General features: G+C 52.0%; 1 protein-coding gene across 6 annotated transcripts in view; it reads left to right on the top strand.

Annotated features, from left to right (window-relative positions):
- Positions 1–19233, top strand: part of PRDM11 (PR/SET domain 11) — a 91397-nt gene that overhangs the window by 31226 nt on the left and 40938 nt on the right. For 2 of the 6 annotated variants that reach the window (XR_007134377.1, XM_047775921.1), the window contains exons 1-4: positions 3869–4299; positions 4895–5019; positions 5368–5471; positions 6071–6333. Coding sequence is in view for 5 of the 6 variants with exons in the window: in XM_047775921.1 (XP_047631877.1) it covers positions 4901–5019; positions 5368–5471; positions 6071–6333 (486 nt within the window). In the remaining variant the exon portion in view is untranslated. Of the gene's footprint in view, positions 1–3764; positions 3798–3868; positions 4300–4894; positions 5020–5367; positions 5472–6070; positions 6334–19233 lie in introns of those variants that run through there. The other 4 variants (XM_047775922.1, XM_047775924.1, XM_047775926.1 and 1 more) reach the window with 4 other exon arrangements.

The raw sequence follows: 19233 nt of genomic DNA, 5'->3' as shown, positions 1-19233 counted from the left end.
GCCCTCCCCCAAGCCCCTCTCTGGGCAAGCAGCGCCAGAGCAACCTGCGGAAATGGTGGCTGGAGCTTCACCTGGCTCAGGCTTTATGGTGCCCACTGAGAGGGACCCAGTGAAGGATGCAAGCCCATGTTCTCTCTCTTCCAAGTGGAAGTTCATTCGGTCCTGCCGTATCCCATCTTCTTCCTCCTTGCCCCTATGGCCTTCATTACAGACGCAGAAAGCAGTTGGAATATAGATCCGTCATGTAAGTGAGGCTTGGTTCTGGTTCTCCAGGCAGCTGGACCCCTCCAAGAATGAAAAGAACTTAATCGTGCCAGTCAATAAATAGGTATCAATTAATGAGTACTCTGGTAACCCGTCCCATTTCCCTTTTTGCCTTGGCTGCCAGGAGGCTCAGAACTGAATGGAAGGCTAGATCACTAACTCTCGTACAACAGATTCCAGGGACAACTGGCATCGCTCTTCCTCCATGAGGTCTCCGGTTGTTCAACTGTCCTATTGAGTATGGGTTGATGTTATTAATCAGCATCATTTTTTTAATAGGATGTACATGAAAAGTAAGTCATGAAAAGATGTGGCCCATAGACATTGCTGCTTTTAAGATTCTAACGAATGCTTTTCTCATAAGGGGCTACTTTTCCCCTTAGAATGCCTGCGTGCCTGTTCCCTCCACCTCTTTCTCTCTCAGTCTCCCGCTCCCTTCCCACCTTCTTTTTTCTCTGATCGCCTCTCTCTCCCTCTTCGCCTCCAACCTTTATTCTCCTCCCATCGCCCACTTCTCCCTCTTTTCCTTTCCCCCTTAGTCTCTCTTCCCTCCATCCCCCTCTCCTCTCCCTTCCTGCTCGTCCCCTCGCCTCTGGCGTCCAGTTGACTCTTAGTATCCTTCTAAACCCGTAGCTCTTGGCTCTTTCCAAGGCTTTCACCCAGCCTTTGTTTCATGGCTCTCTCTGGGGCAATTTTGATGATGTCCACTTGACCAAGGAAGACACTACGACCTAGAGAGTTTGAGTCATGTGCCCATGGGCACGCGGCTTATGCTTTACACGTTTATCAAATTCAGCCTCCAGGCCTCATGAGTCTCGTTCTGTCATGCTCTCATTGTCCCTCACTGCTCCTTGATGCCAGCCTCAGTCACCTTGCCTGCCAGAGCTCACCAGGGCACCTCACGAAGAGGACCCCAAAGAAAAACCCACCCATCCTGTCTCTGTCTCTCCCTCCAAGGTCTCTTACAGAGTTGAGGTTCTCGGTGGAGTCAGAAGGACATATTCCTGGGGGGTCGGGGGAGCGCTCAGAGAGTTAGGACATGGGTCATTGGGTCATGAATTCACCTGTCAAATATTTACTGACAATATGCCATGTGCTAGGCAAGGCTGGGTAAGGCAAGCACGGCACCTAGGGTGCCAAATTTAAGGAGGCGCTCACTCTCAGATGCCAATCCTGCAAGTGTGTGGCCCTGAGAATGGGTGCCTCCTTAAAGTTGATGCCTTAGCATCTTGCTTGTCTCTCACTAGTTCTGCCCTAATGCCAGGCACTCTTACAAGTGCTGGCCATTCAGTGGTGAGCAAAATGGCCTGTACTTTGCCCTTGGGGAGCTCATATGGGAAATAGATGACAGATAACCACATAATCATGCTAATGAAAGACTGTTCTGAGGGTGACTCGTGCATGAGGAGAGGGACACGAGGCCATTATGGGGGGTGGGGAGGGGTGCAGCGAGAGCTGAAGGATACGTAGGAGTTTTCCAGGTGTGCTGCAGGCTCACAGGTCCCCTGGCAGGGTGGAGCATGGCATACACATGGGGCTGGGGGAGGCCAGAGGGGCCAGAGCAGGAGAAATCCGTGCAGGATGGTCCTAAGCCGTCAATTCCTAGCACAGTGCCAGAGTCTACAATTGATTGACTTAAAATAAATCCAACCCATTGGAGGGAATTCAAAGGCACCCCTGACTGAAGTCACTCATACCCACCTTCCTGATGCACTTTTTTTTTTTTTTGGTTTTTTGAGGGCTGTACCTGTGGCCTATGGAGGTTCCCAGGCTAGGGGTCGAATCGGAGCTACAGCTGCCAGCCTACACCCCAGCCACAGCAACACCAGATCAGAGCCGCATCTGCAACTTACACCACAGCTCACAGCAACGCCGGATCCTTAACCCACTGAACAAGGCCAGGGATGGAACCCTCAACCTCATGGTTCCTAGTCGGATTCCTTTCCACTGCGCCAAGACGGGAACTCCCTGATGCACTTTCTTCAGTGGATGTGCAGAGATTGTGCCTCGTTCCCTCCAAACTTATCTCTGTGTCTTGAATACAGCAATGTCTGTGATCGAATCTAACACTTGCCACATTTTCCCGATGAAGATATGGGAGCACAGAGAAGTTAGATAAGCTGCTGTCTTGGTCCGCTTGGTCCGCTTGGCATAACAAAATGCCATAAACTGGGTGGCTTAAACAGCAGATAGTTCTCACAGTTTAGTAGGCTGCGAAGTCCAAGATCAAGGTGCTGGCTAATTTGATTCCTGGTGAAGGCTCTATGCTTGGCTTGCATTCTCTTACCTTCTTACCGTTCTCACCGGGTAGAGAGAGAGACAGCGCCCGGATGTCTTGTTCTTAAAGGGCACCACCCCTATTGGATTAGGGCCCCATCCTTATGACCTTGTTTAACCTTTATCACTTTCTCACAAGCCCTGTTTCCAAATACCAGGCACCCTGAGGGTGGGGGGTAGGGCATGAACATAGGAATTTTTTGTTTTCTTTTGGAGGGGGCACACGCAAACATTCAGCCCTTAACACCTGCCCAGGGTCGCACAGCCTGTGAGGTCTGAACACAGGCAGTGGGCCCTGAGGGCTGGGTACCTAAGCTCTGGGGTAAGGGCCTCAGGATGGGGTGTGTGTGAATGTTGTCCATCCAGTGGCAAAGTGCGCCTCAGGGCAGGGGTGTTCAGTGATCCTTTTCCAATGCAGTGGGTCTTGCTCCCAGCTGGCGCCTGGACCTGTGGGCTCTGGCTTGAACCCACCTTCTTCCGTGATCCTTCCGGAAGAAGACTGGATTGAGGGTATGGCATGAAAGTGAATCGGTCCGGAAACAAAAACGCTCTCAGTTGCCGGGCGGGAGGGGGGGTGGTGGTCCTGCTGTGCCCAGAGGAGACCCCAGGCTCCAGTGCAGACTTCACCAGGAATGGACTGTGTGACCTTAGCCGTGACACTTGACATCTTCCAGTCCTAGGTTCCTGCCTCGGGTGCTCCCCCCAACCCATGCCCCCGCTCGCGAGTGGCTGGGGGCTGTTCCGCGGGCTGTGCGGTCAGGCGAACCCCAAGCGTGGCGTCCCTCGCAGAGGCAGTCCCCACCCTAGGCCGCGCAGGTGGGGAAGGGGCGGGCGTGCGGTGCGTGGCTGGAGACTTGGGTGTCCCTGTCGCTCTGGCGGCGCTGCAGGCCGCGCTACCGCGGAGCCCAGTGGGCCGCGGAGGCTGGAAGGGCGTGCGGTGGGCGGCGGGGCCCAGCCGCCCAGGCGCTATCATCTGCGCCAGACGCCGGCCCCGCGCCCCCCGGGTCCGCACGGGGGCCGAGCCCTACGGGAGGGGCTAGAATTCCTCCCAGGCGGGGGCCCCCTCCCGCCGCCCCTCCTGGGCGCCCGCTTCCTCCCGCTCCCCGCGCGCCCCCCTCCCGGCCGCCAGCCAACTGCGTGCCCCCGGGGCCGGCAAGAAGCCACATGCCCCCGCAAGGAATGCCGGGCCTGGCGGGCGGGGGGCGGGCGCTGGGCAGGGCCGGGCCGGGCAGGGCAGGGAGCGCCCCGCCGGGAAGGTGGGTGAGAGGGAGTCAGCCAGCCCGCGCCCTCCCTGGCTCCCCGCGCCGCCCCTGCGCCCGGCGGGTGCGCCGCACGGGCCGGATCGCGCCATCTCACACTTTCCTCGCCGGACGCCCGGCCGGGACGACCCTCGGGCTCCGGGGGCTGGGGGTGCCCGGGAGGGCCGGGGCGGGGCTGCTCGGCCCCCTCCGCGCGCCCCCTGTCCCCGCCGGCTCGGAGAAGGGGGCAGGCCGTCACGTTTCCCCACACCCCTCCCCGCTGCCGGCGGCTTTGGGGCCCCGGTGGGGAGCAGGGGGCTGATTAGCCGAGGAGCAGGGGTGTGGCCAGCGGGGCCCCGGGTAGTGAGTCACACACGCTGCTCGCCCAGTCCCGGGGCCGAGCGCGCTTCCAGCCCGAGCTGAGCTCTGTCCTGGCCCGAAGAGTGTCCGCGGGCTTGGCATGAGGACCCTGGGGTGCCAAGGGAGGGGCTGAAGCCCAGCTTACTGGTGGAGGCGGGCGGTAAGCTGCGGACTAGGGAGACTCCCCTAGAGAGACCTGGGTGGGGCTTGGAGTCAGGGCCGGCCCACATGGGGACCCCCAGGCTCCGCCTGTACCTGATCTGAGCTGGCAGAGCAAGCCTGGCTGCATTCCCTGGCAGCCCCTGGGTGAGGGGCTGTGCAGACAGGCACTCAGGGCCCATTTCATCTGCCTGCCCCCTTGGCCAGAGCTGGACTTGAGTCGGCCTCTCCCCTGCTCCCCACTGCAGGGTTTGGGGCCTAGGCTTCTGTGGGTCCCTCATACCCTTTGCCTGTTGGTCCTGGGGTCCAGGCTGTGCTTCCCAGCCCTGCCTCCTGGCCTGAGCTCCTCCCGGACCCTGACCCCATGGGGCTGGTGGCTCCAGTCGTCCCCAAGACCAGCCCGGGACAGAAATGGCATTTCCTCTTGGCCGGGCTACAGCTGTTTTTGTTGTCTGTGTTCTCAAGCGCTTCCTCTGGGGATGGCAGGGAGGGTAACCAGACTCCAAGGGACCCCCTCTTGCCCTCGCGCCACTCACCCCTCTTCCCCTGTCTCTTTGATCCTCTTCCTGTGCTGGTCCCGCCTTCGCGTCCCCCAGGACAGAATGACCGAGAACATGAAGGAGTGCTTGGCGCAGACCAAGGCGGCCGTGGGGGAGATGGTGACGGTGGTGAAGACAGAAGTCTGCTCACCACTCCGCGACCAGGAGTATGGCCAGCCCTGGTGAGGCCCCAGTGTGGGGACAGGCGAGGGAGAAGCGGGGCATCCCTGGGCTGGCGTGGTTGGAGACCCTGGGGAGAGAGCCCACTCTTTGCGCATCTCCCTTCCCCTGCTCTGGGCAGCGCCAGGGACCAGAGGTGAACACAGGATCTAGAAACATCCAAGCTGGGACCCAAGAAAGCCTGAGCCCAGGTCTTTCTACTCCCCCTGCCCCGAATGAGCAGGCCAGCTGGGGCTCCTCCACCTGCCTTCCATCCCGGAGGCCTCCTGGCCAAGCCCTTGGCTTCTCTGCCCACGAGCCTCTCGATCTGATGGCGTTTTGCTTTCTCTATTGGCCCCTGTCCTGGCCAGCTCTAGGAGACCAGACCCCTCGGCCATGGAAGTGGAGCCCAAGAAACTGAAGGGGAAGCGTGACCTCATCATGCCCAAAAGCTTCCAGCAAGTGGACTTCTGGTGTAAGTGGCGCCTGGGGCTATTCCTGGCTACTCCGCCCTTGGCCCCCATCCCCCACCCCATCTCTGCTTAGAGAGTTTGCAGTGATAACTGATGAGAGGCACCCACCTATTATGTACCAGACGCAGGTCCAGGCTTCAGTTAATCCTCACCATTAGCCACTGAGATGCCTGTTATCTGGTCGCATTTTCCAGGGGAGGACCCCGAGACGTGGTGAGGGTTCACTCCCTCCGCCTCAGGTCCCATAGCCCCCAGATGTACCGTTGTAAGTTCAAACCCGAACCCATGTGACTGCAGTCGGGATCTTTCTTCCGTTTTTTCAAACTTGAAACAAAGGGAGCTGCTACTGGCTTTCTTAGTGTTGGCAGGTGTGTCCCTTGAGCCCCCAGGGAAGGTAGTGGGTTGTCGCTACTGAAGACTCAGGGGACTGTGGCTGACCGGGGTGGAGCCAGGGCTGAGACTCCTGAGTCCCATACTATGTGCTTCCCCCTGGCCTACTCTGTCCCCAGGATGGGCTTCCCATTAACCCCTCAGCCACCTCCATGGGGGTCCCCTCTCCCCGCCACAGCTGAGGCTCTCTTCCCTCTTTCCATCCCTCCAGTCTGTGAGTCCTGCCAGGAGTACTTTGTGGATGAGTGCCCGAACCATGGCCCCCCAGTGTTTGTGTCTGACACGCCAGTGCCCGTGGGCATCCCAGACCGGGCTGCCCTCACCATCCCTCAGGGCATGGAGGTGGTCAAGGAAGCCAGTGGCGAGAACGACGTGCGGTGCCTAAATGAGGTCATCCCCAAGGGCCACATCTTCGGCCCCTATGAAGGGCAGATCTCCACCCAGGACAAATCAGCTGGCTTCTTCTCCTGGCTGGTGAGTGTCTCCTGGGCTGTGCCACGGAAGAGGGTGGCCACCAACACGGAAGAAAACCAGCAGGGGGAGCCATACGCCGGCCCAGCCTGGCCCCAGAGCTGTCCCGCCATCACTCCTGGATGTGTGGATTGGTGGATCTTGCTGTCTCCTTGACCCTGCGACCCTCAGTGGCCGAGGGCCATGCAGAGGAGCCCCGTCCTGCAGTGGTCAGCAGAATCCGGGGTGGGGCGATTTTCCCATGAATCCTCACGCGTGTGTCTGGCCGGCCGTGCTATGATATTCATGAAGGGTTTACCCAAGCCCTCCTCTGGAGTGGGTGGCCTGGAGCTGGGGGCTGTGGGGATGCACACGGTGATATTCAGTAGTTTCCGGTGCTGGAGATAAAGCCTCTAATGAGACAGACCTGGTCCCTGCCCTCGGGGAGTGGACAGTCTGGTGGGGAGAGCAGGCGGTACGTGCACACGTGATCGTTGCTCCTGGAGGGGAAATGCAGGATGCTCTGAGAACACAGGGAGGGGGCAGCATTCACAGTACTCCCGAATTTGGGACCTGGAGCCCAAGTTCATCATGTCAGCCGGGTTTGCTAGTGTGACCTCGGGCGAGTCATTTAACCTTGCTGTGCCAGGATTATCATAGCTGATGGGAAAGATGAAATGAGTCGATAACCACGGCGTTCTTAGAATCGAGCTTGCCCTTAGTAATATCAGCTGTCATTGTTGTTCTTGGCCTCCTTGGGTTTGGGCAAGGTGTTCTCTGGCCTGAGACTTGAAGAATGAGTAGCAGGTAGTGGGAGGGAGACGAGAAGATGCTCCATGTAGACAGAACAGCTGAGAGAGAGGAACCTCAAGAAATCCAGCGAGGCTGAAGCAGTGAGCCTGAGAGGCACAGCGGCAAGAACGGGCAGGAGAGGAAGGCAGGGGCCAGATCGTGCTGTTTCATAGACCATGACAAGTGCCTCCTTCATCCCATGGGCCAGGGCACTTCAAGAAGAGGTGTGACTTGGTAGGCTGCAGAATGGAGAACTGGGATACTAGTAAAAGGTTCACATACAGGAAGATGGTGGCTTAAACTCTGGTGCTTGAGGTGGGCGTATTTGAGAGAGATTTAGGGGGGAGAATCCCCCAAATTTGTTGATGGACAGGATGTGAATGTGAGAAAGAGGGGTTCTCAAAGATCTGAGAAGAATTACCAGAGATGACTTCCTGGGAGTTCCCTTCGTGGCTTGGTGGTTAACCAACATGACTAGGATCCATGAGGATGCGGGTTCGATCCCTGGCCTCGCTCAGTGGGTTAAGGATCCAGCATTGTTGAGAGCTTTGGTGTCGGTCCCAGACATGACTCAGATCCCAAGTGGCTGTGGCTATGGCGACGGCCGGCAGCTATAGCTCCGATTAGACCCCTAGCCTGGGAACCTCCATATGCCATGGGTGTGGCCCTTTTTTAAAAAAAAAAAAAGCAGAAAAAAAAAGATGACTTCCTGGTATCAAATTTGAGCAGAGATGGGGGACATGGGACCGTAGAGAAAGACAGGCTAAGGGGTAGGAAGTTCATTCATTAATCATTAAATAGATACTGTTTGAGTCTCCTTTGTGCCAAGCAGTGGGCTGGCTCTGGGGACAAGATAGTGAACCAGATCGGATATCCATCCTGCCTTCATAGAGTTGACTCTGGGGAAGACAGAATGAAGTAAAAAATAAGAACAAAATTAAAGATAAATAGATGTAAAATTATTTTATAAAATGTAAAATTATGACTCTGAAAGCTCATGGAGAGACAGTGAGACTAGGAGGAAAGTGGACAACCAGGGGATTTGATGTGGCCAGAAGTCAAGGAAAGCTTCCTGAACGCTGAGCTGTGATGGAAGGAAGAGAATGATGCCCACCAGGTGAGGACTGGTGAAGGTCATTGAGACGGACGGATGGAACCGCATGAGCAAAGTTGCTTTGGCAGGAGAGAGCACAGTCCGTTTGAGCAAATGCAAGGTCACTGTGCCTACAGATCAGCAACACAGGGACCTTGAAGAGACAGGGGCCTGGTCATACAGGGCCCAGTGGGCCAACTTGATACCTTCATTCTCTCTCCCTTTTTTTTTTTGTCTTTTGTCTTTTTAGGGCCGTGGATGCAACACATGGAGGTTCCCAGGCTAGTGGTCTAATCGGAGATGTTGCTGCTGGCCTACACCACAACCACAGCAACGCGAGATCTGAGCCACATCTGTGGCCTACACCACAGCTCACAGCAACGCCAGATCCTTAACCCATTGAGCGAGGCCAGGGATTGAACCTGCAACCTTATGGTTCCTAGTCGGATTCGTTTCCACTGCGCCATGATGGGAACTCTATTCTTCATTCTCTATTTTAGGAACAATGAGAAGCTTTCACTTGTGTTTTGAAAGGGGGACTTTGGCCGCAGGCTGCAGAACTGATAGGGTAGAGGCATCGGTCAAGAATGGACATCCGAGGAGTTCCCTTCATGGCTCAGTGGTTAACGAACCTGACTAGGATCCATGAGGTTGCAGGTTCGATCCCTGGCCTCGCTCAGTGGGTTAGGGATCTGGCATGGCCATGAGCTGTGGTGTAGGTCGCAGGCATGGCTTGGATCCCAAGTTGCTGTGGCTGTGATGCAGCTGTCACTCAAGCAAAAGAAAAAAAAAAACGATGTCCACACCCCAGTAAGAGGGCTGTGGTCGTTCTCTAAGTCGGCGATGGCGGAGGCTTGGGCTAGGGTGTGGCAGAGACATCAAGTGAACTGGTTTGTGAACTATTTCAGAGAGGAGAGAGATTTGACTGGAGGAGAGACTAAACGAGCCTACTTATGGAAGAGGGAAGTGTCAAGAAAACTCCTGCAGTGTTCCTCCCCTACCGGTCAGGACTGGTGTCTTTCTGGGAGGAGAAGGGGGGACTGCTGGAAGGGGGCTGCCAGGGAAGGAGAGACCCTATTTTGGTTGTGGAATTTGGGGTTTGAAATGATGTCAAGATCTCCGAGTGGGCGATATCAACTAGGCAGTTACATACATGGGTTCAGAGTTTGGAAAGGATGTCTGGAGATGTCACTTAGTCACTCGTGCATAGGCAGTCACGTGCACAGGCGGGTGGGAGGGCAGCCCTCGGGGAGAACGAGCTGAGCGAGAGGCGTTGAGGGCGTAAGGTCTAGGCTTTGAGGCACTTCAACAGTTAGTGATCCGGAAGGGGTTCTCCATCCTGCACCAAGACAGCAAGAGCAGCCTGAGAGGTGGGACAGCCAGGATGTCCAACAGTGTCCAACTCCGCTGAGAAGCCAAGCAAGAGAAGGGCTCAAGGAGTTCCCGTCGCGGCGCAGTGGTTAACGAATCCGACTAGGAACCCTGAGGTTGCGGGTTCAATCCCTGGACTTGCTCAGTGGGTTAAGGATCCGGCGTTGCCGTGAGCTGTGGTGTAGGTTGCAGATGCGGCTCAGGATCCCTCGTTGCTGTGGCTGTGGTGTAGGCCGGCAGCTTCAGCTCTGATTGGACCCCTAGCCTGGGAACCTCCAGATGGCGCAGGAGCGGCCCTGGAAAAGGCAAAAAGACAAAAAAAAAAAAGAAAAAGAGAGAGAGAGAGAGAAGGGCTCAAGAGCGTCCCCTGGATTGAGTGCCAGGGAAGTCACTGGCGACTTCAGCGAGAGCTGTTCCTCTAAGACAGTGGTTGCCAACCTGGGGCACGCTATTACCTCCGACCCATTTCTGGGTATTTGGAAATGTCTGGAGACATTTTTGGCCATCACAACTTCAGATGGGGATCTGCTACGGGCATCTAGAAGGTAGAGGCCAGGTAATGCCGCTAAGCCATTAATAAGGCATAGGACAACCTCCTACAACAAAAAATGATCTGGCCTCCCTTGTCAATGGTACCGGGGTTGAGAAGTCCTGCAGAAGAGCAATGAGATGGGCTTAGAATGAGGTGACTGGTATAGTTGCTTCTCAGAGGTTTGTTTAGAGATAAGAAGTGGAGGAGAAAGACAGGAAGGGTGATGACTGAAGGAAGACTGGGGTCAAGGGAGTTTGTTAATAAGACTTCCTTTAAAAAAAAAAAAAACACCCAATGGAGGGAGACCTGCTGAAGAAATGATTGAATATGTAATAGAGATGAGGCGTGATGGATATGCTTTTATGTTATCTGGGAAGGTGCTCATAGAGCCATCGGGTGTGGAAAGGAGATAGGTCCACAGTTTTTTCTGTCCCTGGAGGAATGTCCTAGAGATGTGGAGCAGATGAAGGGACATAAATGTAATAGATTCAAGAATGTCTCTCCGAAGAAGGTTCTGTTCTAATCCTTGGAACCCATGAGTATATTATCTTATATGGTAAAAGGGACTTTACACGTGTGATTAAGCTAAGGATCTTGAGATGGAAAAATGATCTTGGATGAGCGGGGTGGGTCCAAGACAGTTATAAGCATCTTTATAAGAGGGAGCGGAGAGAGCCAGATTCAGAAAGAAAAGATTGGAAAACGCTATGCTGCTGGCCTTGAAGCTAGAGAAGGAGCCAGGAGCCAAGGCATGCAGGCAGCCTCCAGAAGCTAGAAAAGGCCAAGAAACAGATGCTTCCCTCAAGCCCCCTGGAAAAACTCAGCCCTCGCGACACCTTGATTTTAGGGTTTCGTACTCTTCCAGAAAAGTAAGACAATAAATGTGTGTGTGTGTTTTTGTTTTTGTCTTTTTAGGGCCACACCTGCTGCACATGGAGTTCCCAGGCTAGGGGTCTAATTGGAGCTGTAGCTGCCGGCCTACGCCACAGCCACAGCAACTCGGGATCTGAGCTGCGTCTGTGACCTACACCACAGCTCACGGCAACACCGGATCCTTAACCCACTGAGCAAGGCCAGGGATCGAACCTGCAACCTCGTGGTTCCTAGTCAGATTTGTTAACCACTGAGCTACGATGGGAACGCCAATGTGTATTGTTTTAAGCCACTGTGTTTGTGGCCTTTTGTTAGGGCAACAATGGGACACTAATCCAGTGGGCTTACGTGTTTGGGGTGGAGGGTATCTGAGTGGAGAGAGGTGAGATTGAGAACAGAGACGGTGAGTTCAGGTTGGGGTGAGTAGAGCTAGAGGTACCCAGGAGATGCCCGCATGGAGCCGTCCTGAGGCACATCAGTGTGTGGGGGTCAGCAGCCGAAGGCAGATACCTGGGTATGGGGCGGTGGGGGGGGGGTGGCATGGTGTGGCATGGTGTGGGAGCCAAGCCTGTAAATGTAGGTAGCTGCAGCCCTGGGAGGGGATGGGCAGTGAGGTCAGTGCCACAGAGGGCGAGAGGCTTGAGGATTGAGAGCCCATTGGCTTAGGCAGCACACAGGTCTTGGTGTCCTTGGCAGGGCCAGTTTCATGGGCGGAAGCCACGCTGCTGTGGATTGAGGTACGAGCGGGAGGTGAGTACAGGGAGCCAGCCAAGGTGACTGGCTTGTTTTACAAGTCCGGCTGCCTATGGAGCAATTATTACATGCCAAGTGTATACCACTTCTTCCTCCAAACAGTCCCGCAGGTGGAGGTGGCTGCTCCTTGCTCAGATGAGGGGACCAAGGACAGAAGTGGTTCTGTGAGCGGCACCATCTCCCATAGCTGGTACCTGGCAGACCTTGGATTACTTCAGAGAGCGCCCCTCGGTGATGCCAGGGCTTTAAGGAGTTCCTTCGTGGGGAGACATGCCCAAGGAAGGGAAGCAGTGAATGTAGTTATGTGCCCAGATTCAATCCAGCTTCATAGACACAGAGCAACTCCTATGTACTGGGTCCTGAGCAGGAAGTTCTGGAGGTGACAGGAATGCATGATGTTTGTTCTCTGTTCTTACAGAGCCTGTGGTCCAACTGCAGGAGCAAAGGCTGAGGTGGATGGCAGGGAAGAAGACCTATTTCCAACCTAATAATATGGAGGCAGATTGTTGCTTGTGACTATAGCACTGCAGAGGGTCACGGGGGCAGAGAGAAGGGGAGTTGGTTTTGGCTGGGTAGATTTGGGATGGGTTTTGAAGGATGGGTAGGAGTTCAGCAGAGGAGGAGCTGATGCCTTCACAGCTGGTAGGAAAGTCTCAAGGGGGAAAAATCTAATGTCATGCCCAGGAAAGGGCTGGTAGGGTTCCCCTCCTCCCCCAACCAAGATTTACCCCTTAGGACAGCCTAGACGGGCAAGCCTGGGGACTCTAAAGTAGGCAGCTTCCCCAGGTTCATGGCCTGGCATGCGGCTGGGGTCTGGACAAAAGGGAGATAGGAAGCCTTGGGGTTTGCAGCCTGGTCCTGGACCAGCTCTTCTGGTCAAGAGTGGATACGGCCTGCGGTTCAGGGGTGGGGCCAGAGACAGCAGTGTTGCACCCTCGGAGATTCCTTCTCAGGGTCTCTGAGCTGGGCGTGCAGATGGGTGCAGGGAGGTGTGGCTGGAGATTGTAGGACCCTGTGGTGGCTTTGACCTTTGTGATTCAGAGAAGTGACAAGCTTTGAAAATCTGGAGAGAAAAGATGTGTGAAATGGCTTGAGCAATGTGCACAGGCGCATGCGCACGCGTGTGTGTCCCCATCCTCAACTGGGGCCTCAGTTGGGGAAAAGCAGGAATGAGAAGCAACTCTGCCTCCTCCGACCATGGGTTGGCTGAATGGTGGGAGGGGGGGAAAGGTGGGCTGAACCACGGCCCCGATTTTGGACGGAGAACCGGAAGCCCCGTATCCTAAATAAACTGCATTCATTTGTCAGATTCCGTTCCAAAGCCATACTTGCTCTTGTCCATTCTTGACCTTCCGCCTGCCACCCAAGGCTCTGGCCCCCATCCAACACCACACATTTCCTTCCATAACTCAGTCTGTGGAGTTTCCTCCAGTGGAACCGATGGTGATGCTGTAAAGATAAGCATAGCCCTTAATGTTTGTTGAGTGCCTACTATGTGTCTGGGTCTTTACTCGGCACTTCACCGCATAACCTCATTGGATCCTATCGATGCCTCGTGAAGTAGGTACTATTCTATCCATTGCACGGCTGAGAAAACTGAGGCTGGAGAGGATGAGTCCTTCTGCACAAAGCAAAGGAATTAGTGAGTAGCTAAGCTGGGATTCAAACCTGGGCAGTCTGACTCCAGAACCCACCCTCTCGTTTGCCTCCCTGGTCCTCTCCACGTCTCTTTCTGGTCTTGCCTGTTCCTGCTTCCTGGCCTCGGTTGCCTCTGTGCCACTCATCCTTCCTGCCCATTACAGGGTCCCTCTCTGTCTCCCCTCAACCCAGAGGGAAGCTGGTCTCACCATGTACAGTGTGGTGCAGGGTCATTGAACCAAATGGCCATTTCCACTTTGTGTCTCTCCTTTACAACCCGGCCTCCGTAGAAAGGGTTTTGCACTTGCTTCTGACTGTGGAGCAAAGAAACGCCCCTTCCTCTGCTTATTCATCCTACTGGAAGTGATGAACTCCCTAAACCATTGCCAAGGCTACCAGGCTGCCCTCAGACACTGTAGGGGATGCTGCCGGCACAAGGTGCTTAGGGAGGGAGGGCCAGGCAGCCATATGGTTTGGTAAAGAGGCAGAAGACAGAAAGAGGAGGCCAGCACAGGGTTTCTATTTAAATTTTTCTCTTAGATCCCATCTGGTTCCAGAAGGGATTTAGGGCAGCCTAGCAGGATATATAAAATATAACATGATGGCGTATTAAAACTGGGAGAGAGAGAGAAGAAGAAAGAAAAACAAGGGCGGAGACCCTAAATGGAGCCAGGAGTGAGGCTAAAAATGCATACCGTAATGACCTGGATGAGCATTTTTAGCTCTAGAGGCTCCAAATCTGGCAGCCACTGGGAAAAGGCGAGGCTGCTCAGCTGCTAGTGCTTTCTGGCCATGGGTGTGAGCAGTCCCAGGTAGTTCCCGAGGAGGTCTCTTTTGCCGGGTAGATCCTGGATGGGAGATTTCCCAAGGCTCCTTATAAAGACGACTGTGTGTTGGGACTGCTCACCTCCCGTCCGCCAGCCTCTCCGCCCGCCAGACTCCTACTGTTCCGCGGAGAGGGAGAGGCAGACGTGAAACAGTGTTTCAGTGTTTTCCATTTCAGCTTCCATCGTAAAATGGAGATTTATTTTCTTGAAACTGAATGTGCAAAAGCTCGTGCCACGCCCTCCCAGAACAGAGTCTGAAAAACCCCGAGTAACTGGGAGAGATGAAGTGTAGGCAGACCGTTGCCAGGGCTTGAGACGTCAGTGGCAGCAGGCAGGTCTGCCCAAGCTGGGGGAGCTCGGAGGAGCGAAGACCAACAGGCTGGTCCAGGAAGGCAAGAAGGCATGTTGGAGGCAGGTTGGGCTTTTGTGTGTATGAAAGTTTGAGCGAAGACATTTCATGCTCATTTGTTAATTTCTACTAAGAAACTCTACCAAAGTTTGTATTCTACAAACCATTAACGAACTCCCAGAACAGAGTTTGTAGTCTATTAACAAACACTGCAAAAATTACTATTTTCAAGCTCTGCAAAAGTACAAGAATAGTATGGTCCATAGCCATACAGCCTGTGTCTTCTAGATTCACCTGTTGCTAATATTTTGTGACAACTGCTTCAGTCTCTCTATCTACCTATAGGCATATGTGTGCACACACATGACACCCCCCCACGCACACACATTCTGGCCTGTTTTTTTTTTTTTTTCCTAATTGAGACATAGTTTCAGATATTGGGCTCCACAGTCCCTGTCACTGCTACCCAGCTCTGCCATTGTAGGTCAAAAGCAGCCATAGATAGCTCATGAATGAATGAGCGTGGTTGGGTTCCAATAAAACTTTATTTATAAACACCGACGTGAATTTCATGTAAGTTCAAATGAAATTTGAATTCCGCATAAATTCTGAAACTCAAACACAGAGAATTATACAGTTTTTTTTTTTTTCCAAACATTAAAGAACCAAGCAAAATGGAGTTCCTGCTGTGGCGTGTGGGTTAAGAATCTGACTGCAGGAGTTCCCATGTGGCTCAGCAGTTAACAAACCCGATTAGCATCCATGAGGATGCGGGTTCGATCCCTGGCCTTGCTCAGTGGGTAAGGTTCCAGCATTGCTGTGAGCTATGGTATAGGTCTCAAACTCTGCTCAGATCCTGCATTGCTATGGCTGTGGCGTAGGCCGGCAGCTACAGCTCCGATTAGACCCCTAGCCTGGGAACCTCCATATGCCACAGGAGCAGCCCTAGAAAAGGCAAAAAGACAAAAAAAAAAAAAAAAGAAGAAGAAAGAAAGAGGGAAAAAAAGCAAAACCATGCTTGGCTTACAAGCTATATAAAAACAGATTTGACCCGCCGGCAGGGGTTTACTGACCCCTGTCCTATATAATCACACTATAATTACTACATTCAGGAAATTTACCCATGGATACGGCTCTGTCTCAGTGACAGTCCAGATTCAGATTTTCCCCAATTGCCCAGTGTAATGACCTTGATAGTTTCCCCCCCAATTCAGGACCCACTCAAGCACCACACATTTGCTTGTCATATCTCATTAGTCTCCACTTTTCTAGGACTGTTTCCCTGCACTGATTTTTCTCTTTTACGATATTGGTGCTTTGGAAGAGTTCAGAACGGCTGTTTGCTAAATGGTCCACAGTTAAGCTTTGTCTGGTTCTTTCCTCACGATAGATTCAGATTATGGATTTTTGGCACAGAGCATGTTGTGTCTTTCTCACTGAAGATAGCAGGAGCACATGATCTTCTATGCTCTTCTCACTCGCCCAGTGGAACTCTTAATGGTTCTTGTCTGTGTCAGTTATTTCTCATGGCTTTTACCATTTTTAACCATTTCTTCTGCATTTATAACTTGACATTCTTCTGCTAAAAGAAAAAAGTGCTCAACTTTCTTCCCTTAAAATTATTTTTAGTGTCAGTATGGACTCATGGATTCTTTTTTTTTTTTTCTTTTCTTCAGTGTATTCTAGTCCATTCCTGTCATTATTCATTTTGAGCTTGAAATTGCCTTAGATTTGGCCAGCAGGAGCCCATGCAGACTGGCTTCTTGCCCTTCTTTTAGTACGTCCTTACTTTCTGGTGCAAAAATGATGTTCTAGGAGTTCCCCTTGTGGCACAGTGATTAACGAATCCAACTAGGAACCATGAGGTTTCGGGTTCGATCCCTGGCCTCGCTCAGTGGGTTGAGGATCTGGCATTGCCGTGAGCTGTGGTGTAGGTCGCAGATGAGGCTCAGATCCTGCGTTGCTGTGGCTCTGGCGTAGGCTGGTGTCTACAGCTCCGATTGGACCCCTAGCCTGGTAACCTCCATGTGCCGTGGGAGCAACCCTAGAAAAGGCAAGAAGACAAAAAAAAAAAAAAGATGTTCTAGCCATCTCTCCTGCGAGCTCTCATTTGTTTTAATGAGAAGTGGTATTTAGAAATCAAATCTCTGGGCACTAGGTGTGCACATTGCTTCTGGGGTGTCCTTGCTTCTAAGCCTGAGCTAGGTTTTGAGGGAGGAGTTGAATCGAGTGGCCAATAGAGTCAGCAACTGAAGGAACACACAATCACAAGCAGTGGGTGTAGCACGTACACAGGTGCAGGGGCTCGTGTAATGTGGAGGTGAAAATTGGTAATAGGGTATAGCAGGAGCACACGGTGTGCTGACAAGGAAAAGTGGAAGAGGATGCTAGAAAAAATGTTCTTTTTCTCACGTTCTAAGGTGTTATGGATCTTCAAACACTATTAATTCACTCTTAGCTCCTCCAAGTAAAATTGGATCTCAAGCCGAAGGCTCCTCTTAATATCAGAAGCATTTAAATGGCTGGTAGAATTATTTTCTAAATGCTGGTGGTTTGGTTATTGACTCATGAAACAAACCAAAGTTATCCCCCACCCCCACCCCAGAAATGTATTATGCCGGTGAACCAGTTTTGGCTGGAACCGGGTCTGTAAATTCTCAAAAATCTATTGTGGAACGAAAGCAAAAGCATGAAGAAGTATTCTGAGCTATTCTGCATTTTCAGTAGAAGCCAGCTTTTAACTTGACCTTCAGCATTCCTCGTCTCCTTAGCACTTCTGCTGCAGTTGTTTCTCACTTGTGTTATATTGAGATGACTTTTAAAAATGTATGTATACATGTTACTATAGTTACCATGCTGTACGTTGCATACCCAGGGCGGAATTTATTTATTTATTTTTGACCACCATCACTCGTTTTGACAACCCCCACCCCTGCTTTTGGCAGCCATCGAGCTATTCTCTATATCTGTGAGTTCAGACTTTGTTTGTTTTGTTGTCTTTCTTTTAGATTCCATGCGTAAGTAAGATCATACAGTGTTTGTCTTGATATCTCGTTTATTTGCCTGAGCACAATACCCTCAAGGCCTATCCGTGCTATTGCAAATAGCAGGATAGCCATTTTTTTAATGGCTGAAAAGAATTCCCTTATATATGTATCTGCATCTTCTTTATCCATTCATCTTTTTTTTTTTTTTTTTGGCTTTTTAGGGCCACCCTTGCGGCCTATGGAGGTTCCCGGCTAGGGGTCGAATCGGAGCTGTAGCCACCGGCCTATGCCACAGCCACAGCAACACCAGATCTGAGCTGCATCTGCGACCTACACCACAGCTCACGACAATGCTGGATCCTTGACCCACTGAGCGAGGCCAGGAATTGAACCTGCATCCTCATGGATGCTAGTCAGATTCGTTTCCACTGAGCCCCAGCAGGAACTCCTCCATTCATCTACTGATAGACACAAGGTCGTTTCCATTTCTTGGTGAATCTAAATACGTGAAGTGAACATGGTGACGCGTATAACTTTTGTGTTACGTTTCCTTTGGTTGAATACCCAGAGAGGAATGAGTGGATCATTTGAAAGTTCTATTTGTAATTTTTTAAGGAGCCTCCGTGTTGATTTCCATAGTGGCTGCACCGATTTACTGTTCCCAAAACAGTGACCAAAGGTTCCCTTTTCTCCAAATCCTCATCACCACTTGTTATTTCTTGTCTTTTTGATGAAAGCCATTCTGACAGGTGGGAAGTAATATCTCACGGTGACTCTGATTCGTATTTCCCTGGTGAGCAGTGATCTTGAGCATCTTTTAACGTGCTTGTTGGTCAGGTGTCTGACTTTGAATGTTTATGGGGGTCCCAGTGTTACATTCGTTTCCTTCTCAAGTTAACTTTGAAAGGTTTAAACATCACAGCTAGGTAAACACAACATTTCTTATGGCTCTTAAACAACTGTAAAACCAAGACGGACTTAAGCATATAAAATGAACAGCACCACAGAAACCAGTGTAATTCACATGAACAAAATCACTGTCCCGTGTTAGATGATGTTTTATTGCGACCAGTTTGCTCTTTATAGGGTGAGGGGTAGTAACTACTCAAGCACAGATTCTTTTGCATTTGGCATGCCTGTGCTTTTGTGTGTTGTGGTGCCCTGTAACTCTTTTGTTTGTCTCTGTTTGAAACACTGGGAGATCTTTTGTTAACGCAGTTGCCAAGATGTTTCTTAATCTTTGCCAGAATGCATCATTTACATATTAAGTTTGCAACTGTTCTTTTTTCATTAGCTCATGGCAAATAGTAATAATTGGTGGCATATGATTAACAGGTAAGATGTAACGAGCTATCTCCAAATTTGTGGAGTAGAACGGGGGTCAGGAAACTTTTTGTGGAAAGGGCCAGATGGTAAGTATTTTAGGCTTTGTGGCCCATACACTGTCATCGATTCTGCCATCGTGGTGTGAGAGTTGCTGGGTGCGTGTGTTCTAGTAAGACTTTATTTATGGAGACTGAAATTTGAATTCCATGTAATTTTCACATGAGGAAATAGGCTTCTTTTGATTTATTTTCAACCGTTTAGAAATGTACAAACCATTCTTAGCTGGCGGGCTGTTCAAAACAGGTGTGGGGCTGGATTTAGCAGGCCCTGGTTTGCTGAGCGCTGGCGTAGAACAACCATCATTTATCCTTGCTCGAGTATCT

The sequence above is a fragment of the Phacochoerus africanus genome, chromosome 4 (genome assembly GCF_016906955.1).
Source record: "Phacochoerus africanus isolate WHEZ1 chromosome 4, ROS_Pafr_v1, whole genome shotgun sequence".
In the NCBI taxonomy this organism is placed as follows: Eukaryota; Metazoa; Chordata; class Mammalia; order Artiodactyla; family Suidae; genus Phacochoerus; species Phacochoerus africanus.
The sequence above is the reverse complement of the archived record's forward strand: the minus strand, read 5'-3'. Positions and strand labels throughout refer to the sequence as shown.